Below are 12,649 nucleotides of genomic sequence, written 5' to 3'. Positions count from 1 at the left end.
TCCACTTATACACAAATACATTCCATAATATATATACAGTAAGGATAAGACATTGTCTGAGTCATTCATTTCATGTTTTACATAATATTACTATATTTAGACATAAACAAAATTGCTTGAAAAGGAGTGGGAAACACTAATTTACTCCAAGTCGTTATTCTTATAAACACGTGTTAGCAGGAAGGATATATTCGGCAGCAAGGGAACATTTTGTTTTTTGTATTGAAAAGCCAGTGTCTCAAAATGATTTGAGTGAGTTTGAGAGGGGCCAGATTGAAGACTGGCTCATGTGGTGTAGACTGTCGTAGATGTAAATCCACTTCTGACAGAAAACCGGATTGTCTCTATGTCAAGCAAATCATTGTTGAGCTAATTTATGTGTTAATAGCAAGAATCTAAACAACTGTTTGCAGATTTTATGAGCACACGTTTTTCCAAAACTTGCAACGCATTAAACTCAGCATCATCTCTGTCATCTCAAGGGAATGTTTAGTTTGAGTTGATAAAATGTGAATGAACAGTTTTGAAGAACAAGGTGAAATACGAGTTTTGTCCTTGTCTTCATCATTCAAACCATACCAACTTCACTTTAAGTAAAAAGTGAAGTTGCACAGAACTGCAAACTGAAAACATACGTCAAAATAAAAGCATAAATATAACATGCTAACAAAAGATGAATCACAAACTAATTCAAACAAACAAGGTCAAACTAAGGCTAAGTGGTGATGAAAACCAGAGAATATAAATGGGTTTTAAGACGAGATCTAAAAGATGGCAGTGAACGAGCCTCTGGAATAGAGAAGGTCCTGTTCCCTTCCAGCTTCCTCTGGACCACAGCTGTCAACTCGAGGCCTGGGGGCCAAATCTGGCTCACCGTAAAACTCTAACGGGACACAAAAATTGAACCTTCAAGATAACAGTTGTGTGTTTAATCTTATTAATCAAATCAAAACAGTCTGTATCCATATACTGCCAAATAACTTCAAAGACAGCTGTTTATTAATATTTTAGCAGTTTCTTCAGGCCCTCTTTGATGCAGTTCAAACTGGAAATGAGTTTGGCTCCCCTGTCCCAGACGTTGGTACCTACAGGACTGACCTGAGGGGCCGAGAAGGCTTGATGAAAATTTTAAAACGAACTCCAGCTAGTGGAGAGAGAACTGTGGTGATGTTTCTTTTTTTTAGCTTTTGGAGTTTCAGAACTCATCACACAAAAGAATGTGACATTCTGCAACAAACTGTTCCTGTAACAAGGAACATTTATGATCCTTGTTACAATTATAACACAATTTTGATACAACTTTTAAAAGCTCCCTCAGTCCCTGTTAGCTTTTCATGAAGATTGTTTTTAAGATCACAATATTAAAATAAAATGTGTCGCTACAGTTTTATGATTTATTCTTGGGGCTAAATGAGCTATTGTTTATTTTGTTCTCAATTTAGAATAGTTTTTCAAAAGAAGGTTGTCAGAAAAACCTTTATTATGCATTAAGTATGTTAGTATCTTACCATGCTATCATCCAGGAATCTGTTGAATAAACCATAAAAAACCCTTTATAAAGTCACATACTGTATAAATGGTTTCTATATAGATGGATTTATAAAAGTGTCAGTGTTGCATCTCTGCATGTATGATTTTCTGGCAGTTTGGGTCAGAGAAGTTGCTCTTTTGGATATTCAGCCTCTTTCTGGAAATAAGACGATTCAAATGAACAATTAAAAGCCCCAAATTAAAATTGAGCACATCGATGATGAGTGGATGACAATTTCTAACCAAACAATACAATGAACTTTATAGGATTCGCTGAAATGATTGACTCAACAGATCATTTGACATGCGTGCTGCACCTCTCAGAAAGCAAACCCAGCTTCTCCTTCAATATAAAGAGAATTCAAAAGGACTAAAAGTGTGCTGCGTACTCCTGGTGCAAACCAAACATGGCATTTTGTCTTTCTTACCCACCTGGGGAACAGAAAACACAGCGTTGCCACGCTAGCACCCTGGGAATGATCGGTAATGTGTGTGGAATACCACTAGTCGCTTTATCTCCCAGATGAGCAGCTGGGCTGCACATACCAAAGAACATATCAGCCAAGGTCACAGAATAACTCTCCCAGGCCCTTCACCTTTATCTGAAACAACAGGAGGGAGCACAACTAGGCACGTCTGAAGCCATCTTTTGTGTAAAACGTACCAGTGGGCTCAAGTGCCCCCTGTTGAGCAGATGAGAGAAAAGTCCCGGAGCAAGATTATTTAAGAATGATTACATTTAGCTTTTTAAATTGTCATCACGCTAAAATTTGTCTACTCGTACAGTATAATTTTCCAAACTAATTTCAATCCTAAACCCCAGATCACACTGCTGAACTAGACTCTTAATGTAATTATATTCAGCACATTTCTATATCGCCCATGGCTTTACACCCCCTCCCATGTTCAGCCCAGGATATGGATTCAGTGCAGCATCAATGACTGTTTGCCTTCGGGAGGGGACCAGTGCTTATTCCAGCAGACAGAGCAGCGAGATCACATGAATATCAGATCCCAGTGGAGCTGTAGCTTTGGCTGCTGTTTAAAGTCTAATCAATGAAAGAAACATGACCCCTGTCTATTTGTTGTGGGAGACGACGACAAGCTGTTTCTGGGAAAACTGCATGCTTTGCGCAATTCAGGAAAGCGAGAATATGTAGGAAAAGCATCAATGCAGATACAGTGTCATTTGTAAATAATTTACAGGGCTGTTGGGCATATGATTTAACGACCACATTTAACACCTGTGCAAATTGTTGAGCGACGCAGCAGCAGAATGCAACAGAAGCTCTGGCGGATTCCAGCTTGCTGACTGTGAAGATCTGACTTTAGCTGCGGGCGCAGGCCACCTTCAATGTCCAAAGCTATTAGTGATTCCTGTACAACTAAAGTGCTGCTCCAGGGTACCCATTTCCTTGCATTAATGTCTACCTTGCACCACAGCAAATCAAAGGCTTATTGTAATGCCTCTGCCCATATCTCACGCTTCCTGAATAGCACTGGCTGGTGAGATCAGGCACTTTGGAAATGAAGATAGGGGGGGGAAAAACACATTTTCCTGTACGTTTTAAAACAATAGTTTATTCGTAAGAACAAGAAGAATATCAAACAAGAAAGTCGGGCAAAAGTTCATCAGTTTAGCTAACTCATTTTCACTGCTATTTGACAAGCTAAATGCTTTCAGCACAGAAAGAAATAAACCTGAAAGTTCTCTTTTGACATTTGTCTGTAATTACAGTTTTTTTTGTCTTCAATGTGTAAATATAGAACAGTTTTGCTGAAACCAGATCACAAAAGTAATCAATAAGAGGTTCCTCAAAGGACTTCCGTCATGTATGTGTAAAGTGCTGTTTCTTTTCCTCATTTAGTCTCGGCTCGATAGAGTCCAGTTTGTGACGTAGGTTTCTTATTGCCAGCTGAAGGTGCGCTTCACCATCCTGAAGAAGTTCCGGTTGTGTTCCCGTAGGTAGGAGCGAAGCTGCTGCAGAACGGTGCTGTTGACGGACGGGTGAGGACGTCCCTTAGACTCGTGCAGACACCGCTCCCGTCCGTCACTCCGGATGCAGTAAAACCCTTTGGTCTGGTTGAAGTAGAAGTTGGAGGACACTATCCTCGGAGGCAGGTTCAGGAATCGCTCCACCTTCTGAAGCTCTGGCAGGGGGTCGTGGATCAAAGCGTCCCCGTTTACGATGTGTATCTGTTCCAGGGGGAAGTGCTTCAGCCAGTTGCGCATATGAACGTCGTACAGACTCCTCTGGATCGCCTTGTAGCGGATGTTCAGGGCTCCGTTGCGTACCAAGAGGTTCTCAATGGCTTGCACCGGCTTGTGGTTCTCCAGTCGGTTGAAGTACACCTGGGTGTAGTCAGAGATCACCCGCTCGGTCGGGTCTCTCAAGATCAGCAGCAGTTTTATAGACGAGTTCATGGCGCAGATGCGTTCTGGTGCGAGAGGTGACGTAAAGTAACCCGGAGTTTTCTCTATCGTGATCTGATGAGGGTAAGAGTACGGCATGAGGTCACGGTACCACTCCAGACCCTTAGCATAGTTTTCATCCCAGTCAAAGAAGTGAACCTCAGTGGCAGCCACAGCGACCTCAGGGTGAATGTCAAGCATCTCCAACAGCGCTCTGGTGCCCCCTTTTCGCACGCCAATAATGATGCTGTGTGGGGTCCGCTTGCTTGTTCCCGGTGGTGGGGATGAAGTGGAATCCTCAGAGACATTGACTGGTGGTACTGGATCAGGGTCTTTGCTGTCCAGGGCTGAACCAAAGCCTGCCTTAATGAGCTCAGATGGGGCAGCATACGTCTGGAGAACCAGCAGAAGCAATGATACCAGAAAGGAAGCCATGGGGATGAATGGATGAGTGAACACTGGTGTGATAAAGGAGAACTAAGACAGCGGTTTAGCTGCAGACGAGATGTCGGCGCTCAGTGAGAACAGAAGAAGTCAGAAATGCAGACTTTCCCTGCTTTTGAATTTGAATTGGAGGAGGAAAAATCATTGGCAGTCCGCAGTACATCTGTGGAGAGGAACAAAGACAAAAAGAAGAAGAAAAGGCTTTCAGAACTCAGGCATATGAAGCAGAATGAATGTCTTTATTATACTGAAATGGCACTTTCCTCATTCCCCTGAAAAAGCAATCCTGCCTTAAATACAATCCATGTCTATCATAAGTGTTGCGTCTCAAAGGGATAATCTCACATCGTCGGTCTTTTACTCTCTTCTCAGCTCCCTCCTCCCCCTTCTTCACATCTGCTTTTTCCTCCTCACTCTATAAAGTCACTTTCAATTGATACTGTAATTTCTCTGGCTGAAAAACACTTAGCCAGACAGCTCATCAGAAAATCTGTCTCAGATATGCAAGTGTAGCTGAAGGCCAAAAGAAAAGTTTCCACAGCTAGGTGACTTTGATTTCCTATTCGTGTCAAGAGGGATCAATAGCAAGGCAATGAAATTCAGCAAACAGAGAGGCTGAAGGATTTGGGGTGTTAAATATGAATTCTAATGGAGCTCCAAACCTCTTGAAAACCTTGGGAAAAATTTAATCCATCACCTTGGATTTTGGAGTTCAGATATACTTCTACGGGGCTTCTTAAATATTTTATAATTTGCCTTCAATAGACACTTGTCAAAGAATTAATGCCAAGGAATTAATTTTAAAAAACAAAGGTCCACTGATACGTTCTGATGGAAAACCAGCCAAGAGACTAGCTGCCGATCACTGAGCTAGTCAAAACAACCGGGCCAAGCTACGCAAACACCTAGCTTCAACAGCAAAGGTCACAGTGAGGTAATCTTTTCTTTCTGAGCGCCACACAAAACTCTTTCAGGGATGCACACACCAAGCAGACAGTTCTCCTTCCGCCAAAATGCTGCAGAGAAATTGCTTACAAATCCTTAAAACACATTTTCAAAATGGGCCAGCTCAGGAGGAAATAACTTCAAATTTGACCGGATTTTTAGAATAATTTGATTTCTTTTCTGACGTTCCAGCGGATAACGTCCAGCATGTATTTGCAGGGGAGAAACTGAACATTTGCCAACGTTATTTCAAGGTTGTTTCCATTCAGTATTGGTTTTATTAAAAACATGTAACAATGTAAGTCACTGTGGTGAAGATGTGGAAAAGGTTTGTTTTTTTTTAAAATTACACAATCTTTATTTGGAAGCAACAATTTAATTCAAGGAAACGCAATTTCTTTAAAAGAATATTTTAACAATAAGATGAAGAAAATATTCTTTCCACTGTCATTGGTGCAACCATTAGTTTGATTGTGTGTGGTAAATCATTTCTGTGTTGATGTAGCCATATGTTTTGAATTCAGCTGCAGAAAGGTCATCCGTTTTCTGGCAGAGGCCTCCAGATTTTTATTTAAAAGGTCCTGGTATTTCAAAGTGTTGGTGATGCGATGTGCTGTTACCTATCTTTAAGGTCATGACCACTGACCCATTTTTAGCTTTCTGGTGTCTGTGGTGCCATGAACTCAACAAAGTTCCCGGAAGAGAAACGGCTTTAAGTAGCTTCAATCTGAGGCGTTCTGTGGTTTAAATCTAAAACGGAGTCAAGCTTTCAATTCCTTTTACCTCTAAATAAAATAAAACCTTATAGTTTAACTACTTTTAATGTTTAGTCTTTCTTATAGGTGTTAGTCTTTGGATGTTTTTCTTTATGGCTATTAAAGATATTTAATTTATTTAAGACTTTAAAGCCACATTTTCACACTATTTATACAAAAAAACAATGTCTTCTTTAAGCCTATTCAACAAAGTTGTTGCATGGGTATATATAATTATAACTACAATTTTTAATTACTTTTTTAACCAATAGCTACAAAAAATATGAACACTCACATTCAGAGACAGCACAAGAATAAGAAAACATAACCCGACTCAGAAGTATAACATTTTAGTACAGCGTTCTCCTCCGACATTTGGATATATATATAAATATACCCTCCATAACGACAGGGTTATAAGTTATAACTACACTTGAGATGTCAAAAGTAAATGATGTGGAAGACAAAGTTTGCAGTGATGACCCCAGGACTGTGAGAAGTCAGAGATGTCACAGAAAACTGGCATGTCACAAGTTTATGAGTGTGACAAATCACCTGAAAACTGAACGTAAAGCTCATCCGTCTTGCCAATGTGACCTGCGAGCTAACAAAGTGTAACATCAGGTTCACTGCTGATAACTTTCAGGTTATTCCGGGTACATTAGTCATTGTCCTCCCATGACTGATGCTTTGAGTATTTGAAATTAATTCTCACTGAAGCTTCAAAGTCCCAGAGAAAGCAGGAAGGCCCTCAATCTGCGTCTTTCCATAAATTATATAAAAAGAGAATCAGCAGTTCGTGAAGTGTGCATGAAACATTTTTGCTGAAATCTGTGCACTTATGTTGCTTTTATTGACCCAGTGTAATTATAAATTCTCTGCTTGCAGAAAAACTCTGCCTTGTGTGCATTTTAGTCACAGAAGCCGTTCCTCTAATTAAGCTTCTGTGACGAACGCGCGTGCCAACGAGCGCTGTGCATTCTTATGATATCACCACTGGCCTTTCTCTCACCTTACAGAGGCTTTCATCCATATAACGGTGATGACACATGCCCCTCTCTTCACACTTCAATTGTTGGCCTGAGAGTGAGACGGTACTGAACGCAGAGCAGCCGACATGCCCTATAGGGCCTGGCGTTGTGCAAGGAGGCACTTATGCGCCGTGACAGGCGCGCCTGCCTGTCAGCGTTTCCCTGGCAGAGAGCTGCCAAGTCCAATGGCCGCAGCCAGGCAGGCAGACGAGCTTTCTGTCTCATCCAATATCCCCCAACCTGCTCCCCTCCTTGCAGAGAACCACCTGGAAGGAGCTGCTGCTTCAAATTCATGGATCTTATGGCCTTATTCAGCCTTTTTTGGATATCGCTGTGGCTTTTCCGTTTGACAAATGGCAGCCATGTTATCTGACAGTCGCCCTAACCAGGAGAGCGTCCGTCGAACGCTGTTAGAGCCATGGAGTGTTGCACAGCACAGGTTGGCAGGGAAGAAATATGGCCCCGGTGAGTTTTGTGACTAGGATACAGCATCGGTTTGTTGCGGCTCACTGCAGCTGCGCAGAAAGACAGTGTAGATTTCGATCTCAGCTCCAGGCACTTTTAAGCTTCTGGGGTTTGCATGTTTTACTTGTACTTGTCCTTCAGGCACTCTTGAGGTGCACCATTCTAATCCTACTGAGGGATGAACATAAAAAAACACAGTCAGGCAAGGAGGTTAGAAAGGTGAAAATAAACTGATGTAAAGTGTGGTTTCAGTGATGTTTTTTTATGAAACACATATTGCAGATCTGCAGGGATGCTGAACTTTTGATGATGCTGTTTTCCCATGACTTAGATTAAAGTGAAAAACTTTACTTGAAACTCAGAGATTTTGTCTATTCTTTCAATAAAACCTCTTAAGAATCAGTGACAAATTTTAATGGACAGAAAACAAAAAAAGAGGAAAACATTCACAAGGAGGCCAACTCCCAGTTCTTTATAGGACAAGTTCTAAAGCTGAATCGTGAGTTGTTCGTCCAAAGTCCAAGTCAAATTTAATTATTTCTTTAGCAAATCCAAGTCTAGTCTTTCATCACACATTTTCATCAGAAGTTCAAGTCAGGTTTCAGGCTTTACTTCAAAAATCCAAGTCTTTAGTGTTTCATAAAAAGTCCAAATTGGATATTTTGTCCAAAATCCAATTGAAATCTTGAGTCTCAAGTTTTTGGTTAAAAGTCTAAAGTCAAGTTTATCATCTTTCATTCAAAGTAAAGTCTTTTTTCTCAGTCAAATCTAAAATATTTTATCCAAAGTCAAGTCTTAAGTATTTTATTGCAAGCCTAAGTTTGTTGCGTAAAATTGCCAACTACAATTTCCCCGAAACATCGCATACATAGCCGCTTTTTCACTTCAACAAGACGACAACATTTCCTGCGATGGATGATAGACGATGAAGGCTAGCACCACGGCTGAATTATGAATATATATCATGTAACTCTTTCCATCTGTTGTTGTCAGGATTTTAACGACTTATCATGTGGATAAGCTTAGTCACGTCACGTGTGATTTTAAATTAATTTCTTACTTAGTAGAAACACCGCAATTGCAAAGTTGTGTTTTTACAACATCCAAAGAATATCAACAAAGATCTGCACACATTTATAATCCCCTGTATGGTCAGTTATAAAGAAAACAGTATATATTTATTATGATTTAAGCATTTTTACAGAATTATGCTGGATTTTTTTTCTTTTTCTTTTGCAAAACGATTGACATAGTTTAATTACACTGGAAGTGAGGGGCCAGGGAGCAGAGACCACACTTTGCCTGAATTAATCCTCACACAAATTAGTCCTTTAAGAATCCACTCATGCTCAAGATGCTTTCCTGCTGTTCGCACATGGGATATTATCCACCCTCTGCTGGACACCGATGAATGGACTCTAAATGCTTGTTCACTAAGATGCCAAAATCAAACGTGTACCTCATTCCCACTTGACCACCAACACACACTAGAGGCCGACTTGCTGACCACTTTAAGGAGTCAGTCAGTGGAGCAGCAGAGTTGCCTGCAGCCTGCGCCGACAGGCAGCCGTTACATCACTCCGGGCTAAAAGAAAGGCTTGCAGAGGTTCCAGACGCCACAGGAAGCCTCACTCCCTCTAATTAACCCAAACAACCTCTTCTATACGTCTGCAGAACTATTCCTCATTCATATTCAGCACCACGGAAAATTAACTGTGGCTGGCAGCAGGTACTGTAAGCAGCGGCTGAGTTTTCTTTTTTTAATAACTACTCATTAGAGATGTTAGCGCAACATAATTATTATTCCAATAATGCTTGATTGCAAAGAGCATCTTTATTAAATAGGTTCAGAAAGGGATTTATAAATATCAATCAAATAATTCTACTCAATATATTAAGTTAATCATTAATGAGGGACTTTTCATTTTTCTGGTGTCAAACCTTAAAGAGTTATAAGACATGAATAACTATTGTTAACTGGGAATGGGTTTGTTTTCATCAGGACTAAATAAAATGCTATCAGAATCAAAACAGCGCGCAGTCCTTGCTCTCTTTGCACTTTCCTGAATCCTGTTGTGTTTTTAGTTATTTCTGATTCACTGGTTTAAAGCGTCGTTAAGGTCACCTCCTGTCGGACGCTCTGGCCCTTCCTCCAAATAAGCCGCCTCCTGGGACCAAAATGCACAAGCACCTTCATCCTGCACTTTCCCCTCTTCTCCAACATCTCTTCCGTAGCTTCTTACTCCTGCCGGCTGGCAGGGAAAAAAAACACATAGTACATTTTCCACCTACAAACATCCATCTGAAGCTCTCCCACATACAGGACTGCCTTTAAATTATGGATGAATATTGGTTTACAGTGGGCTTCCTGGCTCACTTTAACAGGTTATATTACAAAAACCTAAACATTCAGCTTGTCAAAGTGAAGGATTTTTTTCCTTCCCTTCCAACCTCAAAGACCTGGTGATCTCTTGTACTAAAGAAGCAGGGAAAACAATTTTTAAAATAAAAATAAACAATATAGCTATACAATAAAGTAGAACCTTATATTGTGAACCTTAGATTATGAATCAAATATATAATATTTTGTCTCTTCATGTAAAGGAATACTGCTGTGTGAATGACTCGACTAATTAAAAGGTATAAGTAAGTAGTTTTGCTTCATTTACTTTGATTTACATGACACATAACAACCCATCTTGTTTCCAAGCAGGTTAAAATGTTTCCAAAAGTTTTGTAAAGAAAATTATTTAAAGATTACATGAACTCTACAATTGATTGAAAACAGCTGATGAATCTTAGAAATATTCTCCTCTGGGGCCACCTAGTGGTTGGAATATCTCAGACTAATTTCAGTTTTCTTTAAATACATTGCTCAATATTTTAACCACTGCTGGAAAAACTGAACCAAACACTATTGATACCAGCCTAACCCTAATGCTGATAAAACATAGATTTGGTTTTCTGGTAATATTATCTTAAAATACATTGAGATAAAATCAAGGAATTGTCATATCCTTCTAAAACAGGGCACCAACATATGGAGTGATGCTGTTGTTGGGTTAACACATGGAGATGAGGTGATACATTTTCCGTCCAACATTTTTCCATTTAAAGCATAAATAACTGTTGCCCTAATAGCAGAATAACACGGGGCAGAATTCATTTACACTCCACACTTTTTAGATCTTTTGCAAGCATCCAAAAGGTTGCTCTCTTTCTTCTTTTCTGTCCTTACATTTTTGTTGTTGCAAGTTCTAGCAAACCAGCTCACTTGACTGTAATTCACAAATTTCCCATAGATTTACTATTGATACTTGAAGTAGGAAGAATCATTTTCCGTTGTTTCAGTGGGAAAATATTATAGAGCAGCACTGTTGGAAAGCAATATTTGGCTATTTGTGGCGTGTATGAGTAAGACAATGACCCAAGTCACACCCACATGTCAGCTAAGGCATTCATTACCATGCTTGAAGAGGGTGCAATGTGTCATTTCCTGGTGCACCCAGAAACAAGCGGCCTCAGGCACTAATTACAGCTGCTTATCTGTGATCTTTCATTCGCTGATTTAAACTTTCCCTGCATACTTTTCTTTTTAGCTACTTTTGTCACTGCAGACTATTTCGCTGTGTAAAAGGAAGGCTATTCCAATTACCAGTCCTTCTGCCCACTGCCATCTGTGCAAACATCAAGCATTAAGCACCCGACTTCATGTGCTTCATAAACAAATATATGTTTATGCAGCATTAGCAAAATTTGAATAAACAAAAACAAACAAAAATTTCAAGCGATTTAACATGATACTCAGGATGAGGATGTTCGGTTTTTCTGATATAAATACAAATCAGATGAGTCAAACCAAAACCACAGAGAGGTGTGAATCTCACCATGGCAACAGCCCTGTAGCTACCTAGCTTAAATGTGTCATTGTTCAGGCATGGTTACCCTGGAGCAATCTTTTGGCCGGAGCTCCTCGTGTTTAGCTATGGCATTCGTCAATGCTCTCAGTTTTATTTGAGGAAATCAGCTGATGTTGTCTGCTTTCCCTGTAGGCATTTCTCTGCAGATAAAAAAGCCAAGTTGCTCAGATCCCTCAGACGAGTGGAGGAGACCGATCCCAGGGACACTGAATCGGTGAAACCCGTCCGAAACAACAGACTATGAGAGGGGATTCAATCAGAGAGCGGCCTGATGAGCCTTATTCAACCTGCCACTTCTGATAAAGCGCCCATGCTGTCTGCCGCATCGCCGTCCACTCAGCGCAGCAGATAAAGCTAATTTTATCTTGCCAATTTAATGCTACTGTAAATCTTATCGTGCTTCCCACATCGTACGTTCCCTGCTTCGCACAATGAGTCTGATCTTCTCCATGTAAAGTAATTACTCCGCCGGTTATCACAAGAGGGAAGGCTTGTGAAATGCGGACGTAATCAAAACAAATGCACCAACTTTAGTGTGGGTCTTTGGAAATCCACTGTGTTTCTCGGGTCTCGCAGGCATCCTGAACACTGCAGTGTACGCATGCATTATGGATGAATTGCTTTATGAAATAAAAAGCAGGGCATCGTGTAATGAACTGCGAGGATGGTGGTTAATCTTTAATGAGGCTGATGTGGTAAATAGTTTAATGATTTACTGACTGAGGCGTTACAGACATAAGCAAATTAAAGAAAAAGAATGTTTAGAGTATATATGTGCTGATGAGAAGCTTATATACATATGAATGTCATATTATTTTGGCCATTTAATAATGTATTTCACCTTATCTTTTGTTGTGTTTTATGACTATGCAACAAAATTTTAAAAAACAATTTTCCTGCCTCTGATTCTCCACACATTTCCTCCAGACTAGCGGCAGCAGCACTTTGCAAATACCTGGTGGAGCTGCAGATATTCTGAGCTCATCATAGGAGCAACTTCTCAGTCAAATGCTCCTAAGGACAGTCATAAATGGCATAATGGATGAGCATTATGCTCATGGTGAAGGCAAAGTGTTGGAAAGAGTAGGAGCTTCTTAAAGAGACAGAGGCCCAATTTCAAGGCATCAAACTGAGAACTCAAATTTA

General features: G+C 40.2%; 1 protein-coding gene across 1 annotated transcript in view; it reads right to left on the bottom strand.

The window, feature by feature from the left end:
- Positions 1–1,503: 1,503 nt before the first annotated feature.
- Positions 1,504–12,649, bottom strand: part of LOC102220745 (heparan sulfate glucosamine 3-O-sulfotransferase 1-like) — a 32,041-nt gene continuing 20,895 nt past the window's right edge. Inside the window, exon 2 of the mRNA XM_005795171.3 lies at positions 1,504–4,550. Within this exon, the coding sequence (XP_005795228.1) occupies positions 3,437–4,378 (942 nt within the window). The 5' untranslated portion in view covers positions 4,379–4,550 and the 3' untranslated portion in view covers positions 1,504–3,436. The remainder of the gene's footprint in view (positions 4,551–12,649) is intronic.

This window comes from Xiphophorus maculatus, chromosome 22 (genome assembly GCF_002775205.1).
Source record: "Xiphophorus maculatus strain JP 163 A chromosome 22, X_maculatus-5.0-male, whole genome shotgun sequence".
Lineage (NCBI taxonomy): Eukaryota > Metazoa > Chordata > Actinopteri > Cyprinodontiformes > Poeciliidae > Xiphophorus > Xiphophorus maculatus.
This window is presented reverse-complemented; position numbering and strand designations above follow the sequence as displayed.